A 25551-nucleotide genomic window follows, 5' to 3' on the forward strand; every position below is an offset into this window, starting at 1 on the left:
CCCCCTGTAGCCAAATTCAAGAACTGTTTAAAATGTGTCCAATCCCGTTACAACAGACTTGACTGTTGACCAATGAAAAGCCTATCCAGTTTAGTGGACTGTTGGTTCCACCAATAGGGATTTTGTAACTAATATAAATCATCTGACGAAGATAGGCGTGCAGAGTGAACTGAACGGGACACAGCTCTAGAGAGGAAGAATCGCAGACACCGAGGAACACAAGGCCGTTTCTGTTGACACCCTTGTGAGAGGGGGGGCATCACAACGTCAAGACGATATTGAGGTTTCATGCAGTTCTCTTTTATGAGAGTACATTATCATATGAAACAAATAATTTGGATCTGAGTGTGTTCCCTACTGAACAACCAGGGATGTAAACACTGGACAAGAACAATTCAAATGCACAGGGCCATACACAGACACAAATTCGCGCTGTGATTGACAACGTTCCACTTCCTTGTATGTTGTATTTTCTAAACAAGGAATGACCTGTTCTCACTGGATTGTTTGATGGGGCTTCTAAGGATCATGATGCCGCCAAAGTTTCAGCTTCTGGCGCTTTTGGCATTCGCAGTGGCCATGTTCTTCTTGGAGAACCAAATCCAGAAGCTGGAGGAGTCTCGGGTGAAGCTAGGTAAGACTGCGTTCTAACTATCCACGTTAATCATGCTGCACGCAGCCGGTAATACAACAAGGAAAATTAGTCTGACTTCCAATAGGGCTTGAATCATTGCTAAGCGTTTGTCAGCATGGTTGTCAATTTAGGGTTATCTTGTGACAATTCTGCCTGTGAGGTGACAAACTGGCATTTTGAGGGCAAACCCAGGTGTGAGTGTATCTATTTACATATCCAATTTACAGTCGGATTGTGTTTTTGCCAGAAGATACCGACCATACACTTACGCTGTTTACACTAAACTGCACTGATGTCCGGAGGCAGTCATGGTTACATTTAGCCCAATATTGGACTAAAGGAGCCTAAGGTTACTCAGTCCAAGGACCTTCCTTACATATTCTGTTTAAAGTGTGAATTGGCTCTGTGAGCCAAAACACATTTCAAATGGAGTATTTGGCCGAACTGCTTCTCAATTGCTGTACGGTTCTGGAAACATATAGCCCTCTACTTTTAATATCACATCAAAATCATTAAACACATTTAAAATACACACTTACTGTACACTGTTAACAGTTGCAGCTGACAGTATTTTTCAGTGACAATGCATTTGTGATGTCTGTCTAGTTAACATACAGGTAATTAGCACAGGTAGTCCATTCGGTCTTCCATCTGTTTGTCACGTAAACAAGCGCTGTAACATGGAAATATGGTCGTTTGGCAACCCTAACCCTTTAAAGTTGTGTATCTATTAAACCTTTGATTTGAAAATGATTTCTAGCTGATATGAAAGATAAGGTCCTTATGCTTCCAAAACCGTACCACAAGTGATGCGTGTTTGTTCATACCATGCGTCGCAGCTCTTAAACTACAGAAGGCGCCTTCGTCCAATGACTCGTATATGTCATGGAAGTTAGTCACGATCAAGGGCTAGGTTACATTGACATCGTGAAGCCTTGCGATACGTAACTCAATGATGATGGTGTGTGTGTATATACAGTTGAAGCCGGAAGTTTACATACACCTTCAACAAAACATTTAAACTCAGTTTTTCACAACTCCTGATACTTAATCCTAGTAAAAATTCATTTGTTGTAGGTCAGTTAGGATCACAACTTTTATTTTAACAATGTGACATGTCAGAATAATAATTTTTATTTCAGTTTTTATTTCTTTCATCACATTCCCAGTGGGTCAGAAGATTACATGCACTCAAATAGTATTTGGTAGCATTGGCTTTAAATTGTTTAACTTGGGTCAAACGTTTCAGGTAGCCTTCCCCAAGCTTCCCACAATAAGTTGGGTGAATTTTGTCCCATTCCTCCTGACAGAGCTGGTGTAACTGAGTCAGGTTTGTATGCCTCCTTGCTCGCACATGCTTTTTTAGTTCTGCCCACAAACGTTCTATAGGATTGAGGTCAGGGCTCTGTGATTGGCCACTCCAATACCTTGACTTTGTTGTCCTTAAGCCATTTTGCCACAACTTTGGAAGTATGCTTGGGGTCATTGTCCATTTGGAAGACCCATTTGCGACCAAGCTTTGTCTTGAGATGTTGCTTCAATATATCCACATAATTTTCCTCATGATGCCATCTATTTTGTGGAGTGCACCAGCAAATCACCCCTACAACATGATGCTGCCACTACCGTGCTTCACGGTTGGGATGATGTTCTTTGGCTTGCAAGCCTCCACCTTTTTCCTCTAAACGTAACAATGGTCATTATGGCCAAACCATTCTCTGGTCTGATGAAATAAAAATAGGACATTTCTCCAAAAAGTACGGTCTTTGTCCCCATGTGCAGTTGCAAACCATAGTCTGGCTTTTTTATGGAGGTTTTGGAGCAATGGCTTCCTTGTTGAGCGGCCTTTCGGGTTATGTCGATACTTTTGTACCTGTTTCCTCCAGCATCTTCACATGGACCTTTGTTGTTGTTCTGGGATTGATTTGCACTTTTTCACCAAAGTACATTAATCTCTAGGAGACAGAATGCGTCTCCTTCCTGAGCGGTATGATGGCTGAGTGGTCCCATGGTGTTTATACTTGCGTACTATTGTTTGTACAGATGAACGTAGTACCTTCAGGCATTTGGAAATTGCTCCCAAGGATGAACCAGCCTTGTGGAAGTCTACAATTTGTTTTCTAAGATCTTGGCTGATTTCTTTTTTTTCCCATGATGTCAAGCAAAGAGGCACTGAGTTTGAAGGTAGGCCTTGAAATGCATCCACAGGTACACCTCCAATTGACTCAAATGATGTCAATTAGCTTATCGGAAGCTTCTAAAGCCATGACATTATTTTCTGGAATTTCCCAAGTTGTTTTAAAGGCACTGTCAACTTGGCTTATGCAAACGTCTGACCCACTGGAATTGTGATAGTGAAATCTGTCTGTAAACAATTGTTGGAAAAATGACTAATGCACGAAGTAGAAGTCCTTACCGACTTGCCAAAACTATAGTTGGTAACAAGAAATTTGCGGAGTGGTTGAAAAACGAGTTTAATGACTACAACACATAGTTAGGAACTTCCGACTTAAACTGTCTATATCCTAGCTTCACTTTGGCGGGCAAAGACTCAATTTCAAAAGTCAAAAGAACAGACAACGGCTCTTCTGTTTCCCCGCTCTCGCCACTCTTTCTGCGTCGCATCACATACACTGGGAATCTTTCAGTTCAACTGGTCAAGTTTTATATTTACTGCTACCCCAGTTATCACCCCTTTCATTGGCACCCTTTTCTTGATAGTGAAACAATTCACTTGTCTTGCCCCCATTTTGTTTTACTCCGAGCGCCTTCTCCCTCTGACCAGCAGAAACATTAACAATTATCACGACCCATTCTGGTTACCTTCACCGATTCCACAGTACCCAACTTATTTTTAAATCAATTTGAAAAAAGACTCCCACCGTGAAACCACAAATGGCTCAGGCAAGAGTCCACTTTTTCCATAAACTTCACTCCTACTGTCAGACTCATCTTTATCCTGACCCTCGGTGCAAGACTCGGTCTCCGATTAACTTCACCACACCTACCACCTCCGATACTTCACCCTCATTCACTTCCATTTCTCCTCCTGTCTTCAGCACCCTCTGCTTACACTTTCTTCCTTTCTTTAACAAACCATCTCCCTTTTTTCCACCATTCTTACCTGACTCAAGCTCACCCTCCTCTCTCTCTTAGACCTTCTCACCCTCTCCTTTTTCCAAGTACACGTCTCCTCATAATACTGCACTATTCCTAACCACCCTCTTGTTTCCGACATCTCCAGGAACTCCATTTCTGTTCCCCCGAGTCCGAGCCTCTCGTCTCATTGATTAACGACAGGCACTTCATTGCTCAAACCCTACTGTTGACCAATCGCTGACGAGGGGGCTTCGGCTACCGACTTCGGCTTGCCTCGAGGGAAAAATTGTGTGTCCCCCCCAAACAGCCTAAACCCAAACGGCCTATGTCCAAAACCAAACAAACGTCACAATGTAGTCATAATATACAGTGCTTTCGGAAAGAATTCAGACCCCTTGACTTTTTCCACATTTTGTTACGTTACAACCTTATTCTATAATGGATTAACTAAATAAAAATCATCAATCTACAGACAATACCCCATAATGACAAAGTGAAAACAGGTTTTTAGAAATTACATATTTACATAAGTATTCAGACCCTTTGCTATGAGACTTGAAATTAAGCTCAGGTGCATCCTGTTTCCATTGATCATCCTTGAGATGTTTCTACAACTTGATTGGAGTCCACCTGTGGTAAATTCAATTGATAGGTTAGGATTTTATATTTTATCTCAGCTCGCTGGTCACCATAGCATCTCCCACCTGTAGCACACGCTCCAGCAGGTATATCTCTCTAGTCACCCCCAAAACCAATTCTTTCTTTGGCCGTCTCTCTTTCCAGTTCTCTGCTGCCAATGACTGGAACGAACTACAAAAATCTCTGAAACTGGAAACACATCTCCCTCACTAGCTTTAAGCACCAACTGTCAGAGCAGCTCACAGATTACTGCACCTGTACATAGCCCACCTATAATTTAGCCCTATCAACTACCTCTTTCCCAACTGTATTTAATTTATTTATTTATTTTGCTCCTTTGCACCCCATTATTTTTTATTTCTACTTTGCACATTCTTCCATTGCAAAACTACCATTCCAGTGTTTTACTTGCTATATTGTATTTACCTTGCCACCAAGGCCTTTTTTGCCTTTACCTCCCTTCTCACCTCATTTGCTCACATTGTATATAGACTTGTTTATACTTTTATTATTGACTGTATGTTTGTTTTACTCCATGTGTAACTCTGTGTTGTTGTATCTGTCGAACTGCTTTGCGTTATCTTGGCCAGGTCGCAATTGTAAATGAGAACTTGTTCTCAACTTGCCTACCTGGTTAAATAAAGGTAAAATAAATAAAATAAATAAAAATTTGGCAAGGCACGCGTCTGTCTATATAAGGTCCCACAGTTGACAGTGCATGTCAGAGCTAAAACAAAGCATGACGTCAACGCAATTGTCAGTAGAGCTCCAAGACAGGATTGTGTCGAGGCACAGATCTGGGGAAGGATACCAAAGAATTTCTGCTACGTTGAAGGTCTCCATCATTCTTAAATGGGAGAAGTTTGGAACCATCAACTCTTCCTAGAGCTGGCCGCCAGACCAAACTGAGCAATCGGAGGAGAAGGGCCTTGGTCAGGGAGGTGACAAAGAACACCTACTCATTCAAGGGTTTTCGTTATTTTTACTATTTTCTACATGTAGAATAATAAGGGAGACATCAAAACTATGACATAACACATGGAATCATGTAGTTACCAAAAGTGTGAAACAAATCAAATTAAATTTGAGATTCTTCAAATGGCCACCCTTTTGTCTTGACAGCTTTGCACACATCAACAGTGACAAGGCGAGTCTGGGATGCTGTCCTTCTAGGCAGAGTTGCAAAGAAAAAGCCATATCTCAGACTGGCCAATTTAAAAAGAAGGGATTAAGATGCGCAAAAGAACACAGACACTGAACAGAGGAACTCTGCCTAGTAGGCCAGCGTTACGGCGCACTCCAATAATTTGTTGACTTGGCAATACGTCTGTTCCGTCCACAGATCAAACGTCTCTACACTGGAGCACTGCACTATGTGTTGCATAGTCAAATGGTTTGAGGCATGATGGACACCCCTGGCTGTCTAACCAGGTTCTGATGCATTTCTTCTGTCTACATTGAGAAAGCAAGTTTTGTATATTTATATGGCCCATTTTTATTGCACACTCAAATATGACCCATTCACAACTTATTTTCTGATCTGCTTTTTGCTCCCTGTGTCATTCAAATCTTGTTACTTTACTCAGAGGTTGAATCACTTTTCCTATTATTTAGATTGTCTTCCAGGCATATTGTTAGTGGCTTGGTAGCGCTGCCTTTAACGATCTGTGTATCCTGTGGCTAGCGTCATCGGTGTTATCAGGTAACATATTCTTAGCGTCCTCTTATGCCAGGTAAGGTTGGCACCGATATTTTGTAGAAACGTAAAGTGCATTAGCACGTGGGGGGGGGGGGGCTGACTGGATGCTTTCCCCAATGGCCGTAACTCTAGAGGGGAGTCATGCTATGCTTGCTGAGAGCCTCATAAATAGAAACGCTGTTTATAAACCTGTCACCTCATGTCCCATGTCACTAACTAGGCTCTGTATCGAAGTTTAACTCCTACACCCGTCTCCACTATGGTCCCCATATGTTCCCTGAGGAGCAATGAGCTAAGTTGGTCACCAAGTAATGTAATAGCCAGTGAGTGTGGTTGGTTGGCCAGAGCTTGATTGAATTGTTTTTATCACATTGTGACTGAAGTGAGGTTGCATAACACAAACTGTTACTCTAACACAACTCGTTCATTGGCGTCAACAGTCAATTACACACAGGTATCAAGAGTCCGAAAATATAGCCTTTTTGTATAGTCTAGGCCAGAGCTGTGTATGCAAATGTATGGCTCTGGTCGAGGCCTGGTTGGATCATTTAATTTAGCCTCGTTAGTAGGTTAATTGAGGAGTGGCAAACTTGACTCCTCTCTCCAAGTTCAACTCTGTGCTTGCTCGCTCTCTTTATCGCCATTATCCAGCGCACTCCGACTCCTTTTGACACCATGGAGCCGTTTTTAGCCTCCCGGGGTTATAAAAAGGCCTGAGTCATGTTAATTGGCTGGCAGTCACTACAGAGTGGCTACTGTACATCTCTAAGTGTCTCACCCTCACCAGTCTAAACATGCCACTTGAGTGCCTAATGGATTGGATCCGATTTGTGGAAATGCAGGTGTCAGGAATGGATTTGTTGTAGGCAGAGTGCTAATTGCCCTAGTCTCGAGCAGTTAGGGCCCTGATTGGTGTATTTATGGACATTGGCTTCAACATTAAAGAAGAATGTCTTCCCGTGAAGTTCTGCGCTACATTTTGTGCACAGTTGCGACCCGATGACTGACAGGCTAATCACGGTGCTGTGAACTGTTTCGCAACCCGGAGTGTAGTTGAGACCGCTCTCCTCGCGCGCATGTTGTTCCCTTGTCGGTTTCCAAGGGGATTGACGAGCGACGCGGGGCCGGTGTGGTTAAGCATGAGGGGGGGGAGCAGGTGTCGTTTATTCGAGGCGGGTGACTGTCCCTTTTTATAACACTGCTCAACATCTCTATGAGAGACCCAGCTGAAACTACAGTTTCTGTAGACCGGCACTGTCATAACGGTTTAATCGTATTACTTTTCAGCGGAGACCTTCCTTTGCTAGTCAATAACCATAAATGGCCTTTTTTTTTTCTTTTTTTTCTGGAGTCTGGGATACTACCGCAGTGCAAGATTATAATCCCCTGTGGCCAAACAGCCTTTGGATAGGTCTCTCCCAATTTCAGACTTCTATCTCCCGCTTCAGAGTTTATATCAAAAGGGGGGATTACATTTTCATCTCAACACAAAAATAGTTAAACCCCTGGTAGCACTCATCGTAAGCCTTAACAAAAGGAGGGGAGAGACACATGTCTGCAGCGTTTTACAACCAATTTTATCAGCGAATAGCAGGATAAGGCAGTCTGGCAGAACTGTTCCACTGCTTTCCTCCTGCCTTGCATTTAATTTCCACCTTCTATACAGCAACTGAATCCCACTCAGCTCTAGGGCGAACTGAGTTTCTCTACTGCTCTGGCAGACTTTCTCCTCAGAATTGCAGTGTACTGTGAGTGCTGCCAGTCTGGTACATTGTCACGAAACTGCCTAGGGACAGCCTCTTACCACAGAAGTGGTGTGTCATAGAAAGGCCAGTTGGAACACTCTAGATGTTCCTGAATGATCTCTGTCAATTCATTAGCTGCTGCTGCTGTTCATGTAACCTGGTTAAACCAGACTAAATGGGATGCTTGTCATTGAACACTGCACACTATTGTGAAGTGAAACAGTCTGGTTTAACCAAAACCACCATGCTTGACGATTGGTATGAGGTTCTTACTGTGGAATGCAGTGTTTTTGTTTTTTTGCCAGACATAATGGGAACCACGTCGTCCAAAAAGTTTCTCTTTGACTCATCTGTCTATAGAACATTCTTCCAGGAGTCTTTACGATAATCCAGGTGCCCCTAGGCACTTTTCGGCAGACTTGAATCAATTTTTTTTGGACGACATGAATCACGGTGAAAAACCAAACACTGAATTCCACAGTAAGAATGACAGTCAAGCATTGTGGTGGTAATAAGGATGTGCATTTGACATTTTGACTGTTTGAGTACTCGCATTCATTTTTTTTGTTGCCCATACCCAAAAGGGATAAACATTTTTATAATTTAGAACACGAGGCCTGTGCTGGGAAAAATTGTGTGCGTTTATCCAGACTGAACTTGTATATTTCTCTCTCGCGCAACTTGCAACAATTTCTAAGATTTTACTGAGTTACAGTTCATATAAGGAAATCAGTCAATTTTTAAATCCATGCATTAGGCCCTAATCTATGGATTTCACATATGCATCTGGTCACAGATACCTTTCAAAAAAGTTAGGGCATGGATCAGAGAAACGGTCAGTAACTGGTATAACCACCATTTGCTTCATGCCGCACAAAACATCTCTTTCGCATAGCGTTGATATGGCAATTGATAGTGACCTATGGAATGTTGTTCCACTCTTCAATGGTTGCGGGAACTGGAGCATTCTGTCTTACATGATGATCCAGAGCATCCCAAACATGCTCAATTGGTGACATGTCTGAGTATGCAGGCCATAGAAGAACTGGACAGCTTCCAGGAATTGTGTACAGATCCTTGTGACATGGGGCCATACATTAACATGCTGAAACATGAGGTGATGATGGCGGTTGAATGACACAACTCCACCACGGGGCACTCTGTTGACAATGTCGACATCAGCATGTATGGCGTTGTGCGGGTTTGCTGTCTGCCATCTGCCCGGTACAGTTGAAACCGGGATTCATCCATGAAGAGCACACTTCTCCACTGTGCCAGTGGTGATCTAAGGTGAGCATTTTCCCACTGAAGTCGGTTACGACGCTGAGCTGTAGTCCTGTCAAGACCCTGGTGAGGATGACGAGCACACATGAGCTTCCCTGAGACCGTTTGTGCAGAAATTCTTCAGTTGTGCAAACCCACAGTTTCCTCAGCTGTCTGGATGGCTAGTCTTTGACCATCCCGTAGGATGTGGAGCTCCTGGGCTGGTGTGGTCTGTGGTTGTGAGGCCGGTTGGATGTGCTGTCAAATTCTCTAAAATGACATTGGAGACACTTTCTCTGCAATAAACAAACATTACATTCTCTGGCAACCACTCTGGTGAACATTCCTGCAGTCAGCATGCCAATTGCACGCTCCCTCAACTTGAGACATCTGTGGCATTGTTGTGTGACAACTGCACATCTTAGAGTGGCACTGTGGTCCCCAGCACAAGGTGCACCTGTGTAATGACCATGCTGTTTAATCAACTCCTTTATATGCCACACCTGAAGGTGGATGGATTATCTTGGCAAATGAGAAATGCTCACTAACAGGGATGTAAAAATAATTGTGCACAACTTTGCGAGAAATAAACTGTGCATATGAAGAAAGTCTGGGGTCTTTCAGCTCCGCTACACTTCATGTGTTTATTTTTAACTAGGCAAGAGATCGCAACAATGTCTAATTTATCATAACTATTACAGATAACAAATCCTAATTGCTAAATTGCCCCATGTATAGTATATTCAGTGAATTAAAAAAAGCAAGTGCCATTTTTAAGATTAATTTATTGAAACCGTTATATTATATGGTGGAACACGATCTTCAAAAAGGCAGTAACCTCAGCCGTTGCGCTTTCTTGTAGAAGCCTATGTCTGTGCAATGGCATAGTTTTGTTAATTTAGCAGACGAGCCCTTCTCACAGTCAAGACACCTATTTTATAGTAATAAAAAAGAAAACATAACAGAATATTTTTTTACAAATGAAAAAAGTTGCCAGTGCGATGTGATGCACAACACGTGCCTGGAACAGTTATTCTCAGAGATAATTTTGAGACGTGGCTCAGTTTGGCGAGTTGTAAGACCATGTTTTTCAGGGTTACAAACCAAAACCTTTTTATTTTCAATATACAAACATTTAGTGTATTCTTCCTGTTTTGGAGTTTATTATTATTTTTTTTTAATGGATGAACAATTCCACATTGAACACTGCATGTTGATGAATTACAGCCACGACATCTGGTGGGTAGGCATATGCTTCTGATGAAAATACACTTAGTTAAAAAAATAATCTTCTTGCATATGTTCAGTGTGGAACCGGTCTGCACTAGCAGTTTGCAAAGTAGCTTAAGAGGAAAAATAGACTTGTGTGGAGGGAGTGGTAGGAATGCAATTGAGTGAACGAGACACTGAGGGGAAAGGGAATTTGGGGAGAACGGTTTGGTGCTCAGCTTGGTTGTGCCCGGCAAATGTACACATGGGAGAATAGAGTCAAAGCAAATGAACATCGTCTTCAAGACAATTTCACTTGCCCGTTCAGAGCCACAAAGCACAGTCCACCAAATAGTTTTACAGTTTTATAAAAAATAAATCATATATAAGCGGCAAACGGCAGTAGAAACGATAGCAACGCTGCCTCCCTAGTTCAGTAAAACTGAGGGATGGGGCTGGAGAGGACCCTCTCAAATTCATAGACCGAGCCATGGATGCAAGGACTGACCATCCATAATATCAAAATACGTTTTAGCCATGTTTTGAGGCTATAAAGTATTTGTTTACAAACATGGAGTGAAACCAAGCTTATATTTTGGGTTCTGTTTGTGTACGACAGTTGAACTAAGCTTGAGGCATTTAAAAGTTATGTACCCATAGATTATTCCCCCCCAAGCAAACACATCGATGGCTCTGAACAAACTTTATTTGACTCTTTGCAAACTGGAATCGATATATCCTGAGGCTGCATTCATTGTAGCTGGGGATTTTAACAAGGCTAATCTGAAAACAAGACTCCCTAAATTGTATCAGCATATCGATTGCGCAACCAGGGCTGGAAAAACCTTGGATTTCTAACTTCCGCGACGCATATAAGGCCCTGCCCCTCTCTCCTTTCGGAAAAGCTGACCACGACTCCATTTTGTTGATCCCTGCCTACAGACAAACTAAAACAAGAATCTCCCGCACTGAGGTCTGTCCAACGCTGGTCCGACCAATCTGATTCCACACTCCAAGACTGCTTCCATCACGTGGACTGGGATATGTTTCATATTGCATCAAACAACATTGACGAATACGGTGATTCGGTGAGCGAGTTCATTAGAACGTGTGTTGAAGATGTCGTTCCCATAGCAACGATTAAAACATTCCCAAACCAGAAACCGTGGATTGATGGCAGCATTCGCGTGAAACTGAAAGTGCGAACCACTGCTTTTAATCAGGGCAAGGTGACTGGAAACATGACCGAATACAAACAGTGTAGCTATTTCCTCCGCAAGGCAATCAAACAAGCTAAGCGTCAGTATAGAGACAAAGTAGAATCTCAATTCAACGGCTCAGACACAAGGTATGTGGCAGGGTCTACAGTCAATCACGGATTACAAAAAGAAAACCAGCCCCGTCATGGACCAGGATGTCTTGCTCCCAGGCAGACTAAATTACTTTTTTGCCCGCTTTGAGGACAATACAGTGCCACTGACACGGCCCGCAACCAAAACATGCGGACTCTCCTTCACTGCAGCCGACGTGAGTAAAACATTTAAACGTGTTAACCCTCGCAAGGCTGCAGGCCCAGACGGCATCCCCAGCCGCGTCCTCAGAGCATGCGCAGACCAGCTGGCCGGTGTGTTTACGGACATATTCAATCAATCCCTATCCCAGTCTGTTGTTCCCACATGCTTCAAGAGGGCCACCATTGTTCCTGTTCCCAAGAAAGCTAAGGTAAGTGAGCTAAACGACTAGTAGCACTCACTTCCGTCATCATGAAGTGCTTTGTGAGACTAGTCAAGGACCATATCACCTCCCCCCTACCTGACACCCTAGACCCACTCCAATTTGCTTACTGCCCAAATAGGTCCACAGACGATGCAATCTCAACCACACTGCCCTAACCCATCTGGACAAGAGGAATACCTATGTGAGAATGCTGTTCATCGACTACAGCACGGCATTTAACACCATAGTGCCCTCCAAGCTCGTCATCAAGCTCGAGACCCTGGGTCTCGACCCCGCCCTGTGCAACTGGGTACTGGACTTCCTGACGGGCCCCCCCCCCCCCCCCAGGTGGTGAGGGTAGGCAACACCCGCTGATCCTCAACACTGGGGCCCCACAAGGGTGCGTTCTGAGCCCTCTCCTGTACTCCCTGTTCACCCACGACTGCGTGGCCACGCACGCCTCCAACTCAATCTTCAAGTTTGCGGACGACACAACAGTGGTAGGCTTGATTACCAACAACGACGAGACGGCCTACAGGGAGGAGGTGAGGGCCCTCGGAGTGTGGTGTCAGGAAAATAACCTCACACGCAACGTCAACAAAAGTAAGGAGATGATTGTGGACTTCAGGAAACAGCAGAGGGAACACCCCCCTATCCACATCGATGGAACAGTGGAGAGGGTAGTAAGTTTTAAGTTCCTCGGCGTACACATCACAGACAGCATCGTGAAGAAGGCGCAGCAGCGCCTCTTCAACCTCAGGAGGCTGAAGAAATTTGGCTTGTCACCAAAAGCACTCACAAACTTCTACAGATGCACATCGAGAGCATCCTGTCGGGCTGTATCACCGCCTGGTACGGCAACCGCTCCGCCCACAACCGTAAGGCTCTCCAGAGAGTAGTGAGGTCTGCACAAACGCATCACCGGGGGCAAACTACCTGCCCTCCAGGACACCTACACCGCCCGATGTCACAGGAAGGCCATAAAGATCATCAAGGACAACAACCACCCGAGCCACTGCCTGTTCACCCCGCTATCATCCAGAAGGCGGGGTCAGTACAGGTGCATCAAAACTGGGACCGAGAGACTGAAAAACAGCTTCTATCTCAAGGCCATCAGACTGTTAAACAGCCACCACTAACATTGAGTGGCTGCTGCCAACACACTGACTCAACTCCAGCCACTTTAATAATGGGAATTGATGGGAAATGATGTAAAATATATCACTAGCCACTTTAAACAATGCTACCTAATATAACATTTACATACCCTACATTATTCATCTCATATGTATACGTATATACTGTACTCTATATCATCTACTGCATCTTTATGTAATACATGTATCACTAGCCACTTTAACTATGCCACTTTGTTTACATACTCATCTCATATGTATATACTGCACTCAATACCATCTACTGTATCTTGCCTATGCCGCTCTGTACCATCACTCATTCATATATCTTTATGTACATATTCTTTATCCCCTTACACTTGTGTCTATAAGGTAGTAGTTTTGGAATTGTTAGCTAGATTACTTGTTGGTTATTACTGCATTGTCGGAACTAGAAGCACAAGCATTTCGCTACACTCGCATTAACATCTGCTAACCATGTGTATGTGACAAATAAAATTTGATTTGACATACGTTTTTTGGCTTAGGAATTAAAGTTATGTAGCAACTGATTGCTCCTTTTTATATTTTAAAAATTAAGTTTTGATGTTGGTTTTGAGTACTCTCACTCATGACCATCCCTAGGTGTGACGGTTTGGGGATGCTTTCCTGCCTTAGGATCTGGATGACTTGCCATCATTGACGGATCCCTGAATTCTGCTCTGTATGCAGATCATTCTAATAAGAATGTCGGGTCATCCGTTTGTGAGCTGAAGTCCAGCCGAGTATTGCAGCAAGACAATGATCCAAAACACACAAGCAAGTTTGTCAGAATGGCTGAAAAGCAACCATTAAAAAAAATTGGAATGGCCTAGTCAAAGTCCAGACCTAAACTAAGATGTTGTGGCAGGACTTGAAACAAGCAGTTGATGCTTGAAAATCCACAAGTGTTGTTGAGTTAAAGAATTTCTTTATGGCACAGTGGGCCAATGGAATTGTCTGTAGATCTCCGAGACAGGATTGTGTCTGCACAGCTCTGAGGAAGGGTGCGAAGAACAGTTTCCTCCATTCTTAAATGGAAGAAGTATGGAACCACTGAGACTCTTCCTAGAGCTGGCTGCCCAGCCAAACTGAGCAATTGGAGGTGAAGGGCCTTGGTCAGGGAGGTGACCAAGAGCTCCTCTGTGGAGATGGGAGAACCTTTCAGAAGGACAACCATCTCTGCAGCACTCCACCAATCAGGCCTTTATGGAAGAGTGGCCAGACGGAAACCATTCTTCTGTAAAAGGCACATGACAGCCCGCTTGAAGTTTGCCAAAATTCCCCTAAAGACTCTCGGACCATGAGAAACAAGCTTCTCTGGTCTGAAACAAAGATTGAACTTTTTGGCCTGAATGCCAAGCGTCACATCTGGAGGAAACCTGGCACCGTCCCTACGGCGAAGCATGGTGGCAGCATTGTGCTGGAGGGGGGGGGGATGTCTTTCAGCTGCAGGGACTGGGAGGCTAGTCAGGATTGAAGGAAAGATGAACGGAGCAAAGTACAGAGATCCTTGATGAAACCCTGCTGTAGAGCACTCAGGACCTCAGACTGGGGAGAAGGTTCACCTTCCAGTAGGATGACTCTAGGCGCACAGCCAAGACAACGCAGGAGTGGCTTCAGGACAAGTCTCTGAATGTCTGAGTGGCCCAGCCAGAGCCCGGACTTAAACCCGATCGAACATCTCTGGAGAGACCTGAAAATAGCAATGCAATGACGCTCCCCATTAAACCTGACAGAGCTTTAGAGGATCTTCAGAGAAGAATGAGAGGAACTCTCCAAATACAGCTGTGCCAAACTGATATCATCATACCCAAAAAGACTCCAGGCTGTAAACGATGCCAAAGGTGCTCTAAAGTACTGAGTAAAGATTCTGAGTACCTATGTAAATGTCACATTTTAGTTTATTTCTATAAATTATCAAGTTTCCAAAAACCATTTTTTTTTGCTTTGTCATTATGGGGTATCGTGTGGAGATTGCACACTTAAAAAAATAAAAAAATAAAATCCATTTCAGAATAAGGCTTTACCATAACAAAATGTGGAAAAAGTCAAGGGGTCTGAATACTTTCCGAAGGCCGACATACAGTGCATAAGGTTGACTAAGTGTCAGGATATATGATAGAACCCTGCTTTGCATCTATGCGCACTACTCTCAAGCTCTTAATGGTTGCTAGGCAACGTAGGTTTAAAAATACATCCTAGGATAGTTACTATCTTCAACTTGGCTACTACATGCACTGTGTTCTTAACCACAACTGGATGGATCCATAAAGAATGACTGTGTGACTAAATATCACTGATTGACAAATATTATGATAAAGTAGGCTAATGCAATTGAAGGCATCATTGTTGCTTGCTGAAACTTGTTATAATACATTTGACTTAATAGCTTAGCGTGTGGTCAACTATTTCAGCACCTTTTTCGCGCTGCTTTGAGGCAAGCGTGGGGACTCGTCTAGGAAAAATCGATATATATCCAAATGGAGACGGGTTAGGCTACAATTAGGCTGTGGAAGTGTTCGACAAGGTGAGTGCTGCGCATGATCATTTTGTCTCGTTGGCTCATTTGTTAGCACTGATCATAACTTGCTGGCAAAAATGTTCTGATAGTAGGCCTAGGCTGGGCCTACTAAACGCCTGGTGAGTGAAGAGAAATGATCCACTACTCCTGACACGCTTGTGTGACTCGTCTTACACAATCAGTGTGATTTTTTTTGATTCACTGAATCTCCAGCTGTATGTCTGGTTAATTCTCTATCTGGGCAAGTAAGTGGCGTTTGTACATTTGCTCATCTATCACTGATCAGATATGTCTTAACATGCTTTAATGTAGCCTAAATCAAGTGCGGGTCTTCGTTTTGCTCAGGTGTGTATAGCAGGGGTGTCAAATTCATTCCATGGAGGCCTAGTGTCTGCAGGTTTTGTTTTTTCCTTTCAGTTAAGCCCTAGACAACAAGGTGTGGGGAGTTCCTTACTAATTAGTGACCTTAATTCTTCAAGTACAAGGGAAGAGCAAAGACTTGCAGACATTCAAGCCTCCTTGGAATGTGTTTGACACGTATCAAACTCTCAAAAGCCTGTGTAGGTTGTGTAGTATGAACACGGGACATGCATGCTTTTGAAAATAGACATTGAAAATAGCAATCGGTATCATGAAGATGCTCTCAATGTAAGACCCTGCGCTATCTCCCTAACAAAGCGGCGTGAGGGCAAGACAAACTGTTTTTTTTATTTTTTATTATTATTTTTAAAAATCTCACATTTATATGACGGCGGTTCCACACGTTGCCTGAAACGCAAGTTGTGTTGGAAAATGTTTATTTTGTATTTTCTGTTATTTCATATGGCCTACTAGAAAATTATACAGTATGTGTGTTGACTGATCAGGATAGGCTAAATGTGTCGTCTGTTTTTATGAACAAAACAACTATTGAGTTCATGTGTATGGCACAGCCATGTACCCTATAAGCTGCACAAACCAAAAATTCATCTCAATATGCCATTCGATTCTTTTGAAAAAATTAATTTTTATTCGTCTTTAATATTTCTTAGGACCTGCCTATAACAAATGTAATAACGGATTTCATTGTGATGTATATTCAATGGATTTATTAAAATAGACAGACTTACTGCCACTCCTAAACTTGCCGCCATGGGCACGGGAGATCTAAAAGGCTTATCCCGGCAAGAAGGTGGTTAAATGGCTTGGGGATAGAAGCTGTTCAGGAGCCTGATACCGCTTGCCGTGCGGATTAGAGAGAACAGACTATGGCTTTTCCGGGCCTTCCTTTCAAACCGTTCAATGTAGAGGGCCTGGATTGCAGGGAGCTTGGCCCCAGTGATGTACTGGGCTGTGCTCACCACCCTCTGTAGCGCCATGCGATTTGAGGGCAGTACTGTTGCCATACCAAGCAGCCAATCAAGATGCTCTCAATGGTGCAACTTTTTAAGGAATTGTGGACCTTTGCCAGAACTTTTCAACTTCCTGAGGGGGACGAGGTGCTGTCGCGCCTTCACGACTGAGTGTACCGTTTTTTGTTATTTGTTTTTAACGTTTTTGTTTTTAAAGTCCTTAGTGATTTGGAAACAGAGGAACTTATAGCTCACAACCCGCTTCACTGCAGCCCCGTGGACGGGGGTGTACTCGCCCCCCGTTTCCTGTAGTCCACAATTGGCTCCATGGTCTGACTTTGAGGGGGAGATTGTTGTCCCGGCACTGACCTCCCCTGTAGGCTGTCTCATCAACTACAGGAAGTGTTTGGTTACAGACATTGGAGCTAAAGGTGGCACAACCAGTTGAGTGTAAGGGACAATTTACTTTTCGCACAGACTTTGGGTGTTGCCTGACCTCTTATTAATGTTGATAAATAATTATGTTAATGTTCACTCTGGTTCCATTTATCTAATATTAGGTTTTGGTTTAAGATCTGATAACATTCAGTGTTCAAAAACGTTTTTTATTTTGTATTTTATTTTTTATGTATAAATAGAGAATCAGAAAGGGTGCAAATATTTTTCCATGGCACTGTACAGCTGCATTTGTTATAAACTGTTTTTTTTCTTCTTCTGGGGTTTAAAAAACCTATTTGGACAGCGGACACTAGTGTGGTTTCCCACATGATCAGTTTGCCTTACCATCTCTTAAGCGGTGGTGGCCATGGACAAATCTCTGCTGTTATTGAGAAGATATTCCCCTGCTTAGTTAATGACGAGTCCTGCCAAGAGATCCAGTCAAATCAATTGTCCACTCCACAGAGCAACCATTAAGGCGTTGAATTGGCCTGCTGTCTGTGGCCTGCCGTCTGTGTAAATTGCTCTATATTCTTGTGTAACTGACAGTTTTTTTTGGGTGGGTTGATGTGATGGAAGCTTTTTTTTATTTTCTCCCCCCCCCCCCCCCCCCCCCTAAACTGACAAGGTAAGCTCATACTGTCAACTATGATTTGTACCCTTAGAAGTGTCTGTTAAGCTTGCAGTGATACAGTAGCCTGGTACCATACTTTTATGTACTGTAGACTCTAGACATGCTTGCATGCTATGGTACTTCCTTTTTTTTCTTTTTTTTGAGGATCGCTTAAATTAAAACTAGCACTTAAGAACGGATGAAATCCTTGTCTGCTACGCTAACCATCTGAGGGACTAGTATCCTAGAGACCAGTGTTGGGCCACAGCCTAACCAGTGGTTAAGAAACACAATGAACTTGTTTATCATTCTCAATTATTATTTTTTCTTCTTTGTACTAGGGACTGGCAAGCTCTTGAGTCAAGTGCTGGCAGCAAGCGGTCTTTTTTTTGTTGTTCTTCCTTGGTGGGCTGCTTACTCTATGTAGACTAGAGCTGACTAAATTAGCAGAACCATCTCAGGGATGTGATCTGCAGCATCCCACGGACCGGAGGTTGAGAAACACTGAACTAGATGGAAGACTTAGGCCTAACACAAAGAGGAGTTGGCTAAAGAACAGACTGCTAGTGATGCTCATCTTAAGATCTCCATCTTTTCTAACAGATTTTAAGGCCAGCTAGGTTGAACGATCTCCATTGTGAATACCCGTAATGATACTGTAAGTTGGCCGGGGAATTGCCAGGGACCTCACAATACGATATTGTCATGATACAGTTGATGTCGGAAGTTTACATACTTAGGTTGGTGTCATTAAAAGGCTTTTTTTTTCAACCACTCCACAAATTTCTTGTTAACAAACTATAGTTTTGGCAAGTCTGTTAGGACATCTACTTTATGCATGACACAAGTACATTTTTCCAACAATTCTTTACAGACAGATTATTTCAATTATAATTCACTGTATCACAAATCCAGTGGGTCAGAAGTTGACTGTGCCTTTAAACAGCTTGGCAAATACCAGAAAATGATGTCATGGCTTTAAAGCTTCTGATAAGCTAATTGACATAATTTGAGTCAATTGGAGGTGTACCTGTGGATGTATTTCAAGGCCTACCTTCAAACTTAGTGAATGCTTGACATCATGGGAAAATCAAAAGAAATCAGCCAAGACCTCAAAATAATTGTAGACCTCCACAAGTCTGGTTCATCCTTGGGAGCAATTTCCAAACGCCTGAAGGTACCACGTTCATCTGTACAAACAATAGTACGTAAGTATAAATGGGACCACGCTGCTGTCATCCTGCTCAGGAAGGAGACGTGTTCTTTCTCCTAGAGATGCACTTTTTCACCAAAATACATTCGACTGAATCCCAGAACAGAGAAGGTCCTTGTAAAGATGCTGGAGGAAACGGGTACAAAAGTATCTATATCCACAGTAAAACAAGTCCTATATCGTCATACCCTGAAAGGCTGCTCAGCAAAGAAGAAGCCACTGCTCCAAAACCGCCTATGGTTTGCAACTGCACATCGTACTTTTTGGAGAAATGTCCTCTGGTCTGATGAAACAAAAATGGAACTGTTTGGCCATAATGACCATGGGAAAAATGGGAAAAAAAGATGGAAGCTTGCAAGCCGTAGAACACCATCCCAACCGTGAAGCGTGGGAGTGGCAGTATCATATTGTGGGGGTGCTTTGCTGCATGAGGGACTGGTACGCTTCACAAAATATATGGCATCATGAGAAGGAAAATGATGTGGATATATTGAAGCAACATCTCAAGACATCAGTTAAAGCTTGGTCGCAAATTGGTCTTCCAAATGGACCATGACCCCAAGCTACTTCCAAAGTTGTGGCAAAATGGCTTAAGGACAACAACGTCAAGGTAGGGGGGTGGATATCACAAAGTCCTGACCTCAATCCTCTAGAAAATTTGTGGGCAGACCTGAAAAAGCATGTGTGAGCAAGAATGCCTGAACCGGACTCAGTTACACAAGCTCTGTCAGGAGAAATAAGTGAAAATTCACCCAACCTATTGTAGGAAGCTTGTGGAAGGCTACCCAAAATGTTTCACCCAAGTGAAACAATTTTAAAGGCAATACACACAATTAGTGTTTGGTAGCATGTAAACTTCTGACCCACTGGGAATGTGATGAAAGAAATAAGAGTTTAAATAATTCTCTCCTATTTTTCTGACATTTCACATTTTTAAAATGGTGATGATCCTAACTGACCTAAGACGGGGAATTTTTACTAGGATTTAAATGTCAGGAATTGTGAAACTTAGTTTAAATGTATTTGGCCAAGGTGTATGTGAACTTCTGACTTCAACTGTACGTAGGTGCGATACAATATGTATTGCAAATCTGTTTTTTTGTTTGTTTGTTTTAAACATGAAGGCATGACGATATTGCGATTCGATGTTCTATACATGTATTGCTCACTGCATGTCTGCAGCAGAGGGATGAGAGCCATGAGAAAATAAGCTTTGAACATTCATGGAAATAAAAGTGCTGACAACAGATTGTCTTACCATTTTAAAAAGAAGATGGAGAACAAGCTGTAGGATGAAAAATACTGGAATTTTGCTGCTGGCACAGCCAACTGGCGCAAAAATATTGCGACATAGTCAAAAATAATATCCCGACATGTAATGTAACCTTTTTAAAAACCAAATCGTTTTACCCCGTCATAAGGCTAGAATCATACCATCACAATACCTTTTTTTTTCCCCCAAACAACAACCTCCCTCAACTGCCTGAAAAGGGGTTGCCTTCTGCCCTTCTCTAACTGAAAAGGGCATGGTTTTGTCTGCTGACAACAGATTGTTTGTTTTGTCTCGCTTCACTGACAGTAGAGGCTTGTGTGAACTCCCATAAGGAAACTAGGCTGCTTAACAAGATACCTTTCCACCAAGAAATAGGCTACTTCCACATACCAGATTTGTATTGGCATGTGGAAATGGGGCATCTGAGCGCTTGGTTACACGGTTGCCACCTCAACTCTGACACCAGAGAAATATCTGCACTTGCTTGGGCTCGGCTGTACAAGCCAGCCGATTTTTGTAGTTTCTCGTTTACTGCCTTGACTCTCTCAGATGTCTAGACCTCCACTGCCAGGCTAGACGTGAATGAGAGCTTTCATGGGCCATCAAAGCTGCAGTTGTCTCCAAGCCAGGAAAATCCCCCCCAGCTACGGTAATCTGGCTAAAAAAGAGCACTTACAATTTAATTGCTTTAACTCATTCACTTACTGTCATTTCTTCACAAACGCTGCAAGATTCTGATGTTTTTATTGGTCTGTGTTTTGTCGTGCATTTGTTTGAAACGGGAGTTCTCTACAGTCATTTGAAACATTTAGTTGATCAGGCTCCTGTAAATTTCTAGTTGCTGTGTAAAGAAAGCACACGGGTCCCTCATACAATATGCTTGACATTTCATGAATAATGTCTATGCAGGTCTTTAATAGAAACTGAGTGTTTCTCTCATCTTGCGCCTCAACTAATCACACACTTTTATTCACTCCTGGCTGTATATGTACTACGGGTAAACAAATAATGCATGTGCAGCGTGAGCGAGAATTTGTGTCACACTCCTAATTATCCACCAGGAAACACAGGGCAAAGCTAATGTTGGTGGGGACATTTTTTTTAACAGCTGCAACCTAGATCGCCTCCTTGTCATACTCCATTGATTTTGCAATCCAGCGCTATTGAAGCAGAACAATACAAGGCATCTACCTCTCAGGCTGGCGATAGCCAATCTCTATTACCCCTTTGCTTAGACTTTGGCTCGGGGGGCTAACAAGGATGAATAGCCGTGGAGTATGATGGATGTATGAGCTGCCTGGAGAAACGCTAATCGTCCCTGTTTTTTAATATATGACAAACTATCATATTTGCGGATTTCCCGCCGAGTATGACTGATTTGAAAATTCAAATTAAGCTTGAAATTGTAGTAAATAGCCTATTGCGTTCTCAGCCGGTGTTTTAGAATGTGTTCAGAATAATAGGTATTGGTTTAGTGTTTTTAAGACTGTGTTGCCGCCATAGGTCATTAATTAGCTGGAATTATATGGAGACGAGGGGGAACCAACTGGAAATGGGAACTGAATGGAAGCGCACTGTGTGGCCAGAGTGATTATTCTTTTAAGAGCGGGCCTTTGTCCAGTAATTAAATTACCTCAGAGTCGACCATTAGCTAAAGTGTCTGGCGCCCTCTGCTCCGATACAGTGGGTTTCTACCCAAAGCTTGTTCAACACCATGGACTACAACAAGGCTGTAACTCATGCTTTGTTGTTGATACTGAACACCATGCCCTTTTGGTTTGAGGCCTGTTTTTTAAGTTCGGCTCATGATGCTTTAGTGCTAGGGAGAGCTGATCTTGATTCAGTTGTTAGAGGGTGAGTAGTCTCCAATATTAGGACATGCCATGGGAATCGGCTCAGGCCTGTGGTAGGTAACTAGATTTAGATTCAGCCGGTGGACCATTTTTATTCAGAGCGGCGGGTGAGCCGAACATAATTTGAAAAATGTGCACACTGCAAATTGATCACAACTAAGCCCAAAAATAAATTGTGTTTTGAAAATAACAATCATTTCATGCTTTTGATTACATTGTGACACGATCACATACAGTGCCGTCAGAGAGTGTTCGCACCCCTTGGCTTTTGCCACATTTTTGTTGTGTTACAGCGTGATTAAAATGAGGTTGCCACTGGCCTACACACAATACCCATAATGTCAAAGTGTAATTATGTTTTTACAATTTTTCTCCAATTATACTGAACAAGAATATAAACGCAACATGTGAAGTGTTTGGTTTCAAGAGCTGAAATAGAAGATCCCAGAAATGTACCACACGCACAAATCTTATTTCTCTCATTTTGTGCACAAATTTGTTTTATATCCCTGTTATTGAGCATTTCTCCCGTGCCAAGATAATCCATCCCCCTGACTGGTGTGGCATATCAAGAAGCTGATTAAACAGCATGAGCATTACACAGGTGCAACTTGTGCTGGGCACAATAAAAAGCCACTAAAATGTGCGATTTTGTCACGAAACACAATGCCACAGATGTTTTGAGGGAGCGTGCAGTTGGCATGCTGACTGCAAGAATGCCCACCAGAGTTGTTGCCAGAGAATTTAATGTTAGTTTATTGTAGAGAAATTGTCTCCAATGTCGTTTTTAGAGAATTTGACAGTACGTCCAACCAGCCTCACAACCAAAGACCACGTGTAACCATGCCAGCCCAGGACATCCACATACGGCTTCTTCACCTGCGGGATCAGGAGACCAGCCACCCGGACGGACAGCTGATGAAACTGAAGAGTGTTTGTCTGTAATAAAGCCCTTTTGTTTGGAAAAACTAATTCTGGCTCCCCAATGGGTGGGCTTAAGCCCAGTCATGTAAAATCCATAGATTAGGGCCTAATGACTTAATTTCAATTGACTGATTTCCTTTTTATATGAACTGTAACTGTCAGTAAAATCATTGAAATGGTTGCTTTTTGTTTTTGTACAGTATAATTACAAATGAACAGTATCTTCAGTCAAATATTCAACCCCTTTGTTATGGTAAGCCTATATAAGTTTGGGAGTAAAAATGTGTCATAAGTTGCATGGACTCACGCAATAATAGTGATTTTTAACAACAAAAAATTGAATAACAACCTCTGTACCCCACACATACATATCCCTGAGTTGAGCAGTACATTTCAAACAGATTCAACCACAAAGAACAGAGTTTTTTTTCAATGCCTCACAAAGAAGGGCACCTATTGGTAAAAAATGTGACATTGACTATCCCTTTGAGCATGGTGGAGTTAATAATTACACTTTGAATGGTGTATCAATACTCCCAGTCACTACAAAGATAGGAAGGATGACTAACTTCACTGCCAGAGAGGAAGGAAACCACTCTGGGATTTCACCACGAGGTCAATGGTGACTTTACAACCGTTACAGAAAACTGAGGATGTATCAACCACATTGTAGTTACTCCATAAAACAAACAGAGTTGACAGAGCAAAAAGAAGGCAGCCTGTACAGTATTGTTTAAAAATACCCAAACATGCATCCTGTTTGCAATAATGCACTAAAGTAAAACTCCAAGAAATGAGCTTCATGACCTGAATACAAAGCATTATGTTTGGAGCAAATCCAACACATCACTGAGTACTACTCTTTTGTATTTTCAAGCATGGTGGTGGCTGCGTCATGTTATGGGTATGCTTGTCATCGGCAAGGACTTGGGAGTTTTTCAGGATACAAAAATTAACAGAATGGAGCTAAGCACAGGCAAAATCCTAGAGCGAAACCTGGTTCAGTCTGCTTTCCAACAGACACTGGGAGATGAATTGACTTTTCAGCAGGACAATAACCTTAAACACAAGGCCAAATATGCACTGGAGTTGCTTACCAAGACAACATTGAATGTTCCTCAGTCGCCTAGTTAAATTTTGACTTAAATCGTCTTGAAAATATATGGTAAGGCTTGAAAATGGCTGTCTAGCAAGGATCAACAACCAACTTCACAGCACTTAAATAATTGACAAATTATAATGTGCAAATATTGCACAATCCAGGTGTGCAAAGCTCTTACCCAGAAAGACAGCTGTAATTGCTACCCAAGGTGACTCTAACATGAATTGACTGGTGGGAATACTTATATATTTCTGCATTTTCAATAAAATTGCAAAAATGTCTAAACCATGTTTTCACGTTGTCATTATGGGGTATTGTGTACAGGTGGGTGAGAAAATCAAATACATTTTGAATTTAGGCTGTAACACACAATGTGGAATAAGTCAAGGGGTATGAATAGTTTCTGAAGGCACTGTCATTTTATTTTTCGGTTGGGGTTGAATTCCTGATAATTCCTGTGCTTTTACCCCTCCCCAAAAAATTATAAAATAAATTGACAACTTTGGAGGTCCCAAAAATGTCACACTGGATGGTTTTGGCCCGCGGGCTGCTTTTTGTTGACCCCTGTTCTAGGCCTAGAGCTCTGGGTTCAAATCCGCACACATAGCATCTCCGAGTGAGAGTGCTGATCTAGGATCAGCTACCCAACTGTCCATATAATCACATACATTTTGATACACAAGGCTAAACTGATCTTAGATCAGCACTCCTATTGTGGATACGGGCCCTGATTTATGAAATTGTAACGGTCCGATAACAGCTCTTTTATGGCTATGTGCTTTAGGTGGGGGGGTGTGTGTGTCACTTAGCTATTTTGGGTGTTACTCATGACCATGTTTATCGATGGTCATGATGACAGACGACCATAGACAGCCACCTGTCACAGCCCAGTATCGTGGCTAGCACCAGTTGTTAGCGCGGTTGGTTAGCGCTAGCTTTGATCAGTGGGATATAAGCAGATGCCTGGGAAGGGGGGGTGTATGTGGGAATGGCAGCGGGGGAAGCAGAGTGATCACAGATTACATCTTAATTTCCCCTCTACCAGGTGCCAGCGTGTCTACATGGATAGGCATGACCTGGGCTCGACTTGGCTCTGCGTTCCCACGAGTATTAGGTGCTGGA

At 42.7% G+C, this 25551-nt stretch overlaps 1 protein-coding gene across 2 annotated transcripts in view; it reads left to right on the forward strand.

Annotated features, from left to right (window-relative positions):
* The first annotated feature begins 131 nt into the window (after window positions 1-131).
* The window catches only part of LOC110530088 (heparan sulfate 2-O-sulfotransferase 1), a 31986-nt gene continuing 6566 nt past the window's right edge, over window positions 132-25551 (forward strand). Inside the window, exons 1-2 of one of the 2 annotated variants that reach the window (XM_036985647.1) lie at window positions 132-283; window positions 483-634. In XM_036985647.1, the coding sequence (XP_036841542.1) occupies window positions 511-634 (124 nt within the window). In that variant the 5' untranslated portion in view covers window positions 132-283; window positions 483-510. Of the gene's footprint in view, window positions 635-25551 lie in introns of both variants that reach the window. The other variant, XM_021612889.2, reaches the window with a different exon arrangement.

The sequence above is a fragment of the Oncorhynchus mykiss genome, chromosome 8 (assembly GCF_013265735.2).
Source record: "Oncorhynchus mykiss isolate Arlee chromosome 8, USDA_OmykA_1.1, whole genome shotgun sequence".
Classification (NCBI taxonomy): domain Eukaryota; kingdom Metazoa; phylum Chordata; class Actinopteri; order Salmoniformes; family Salmonidae; genus Oncorhynchus; species Oncorhynchus mykiss.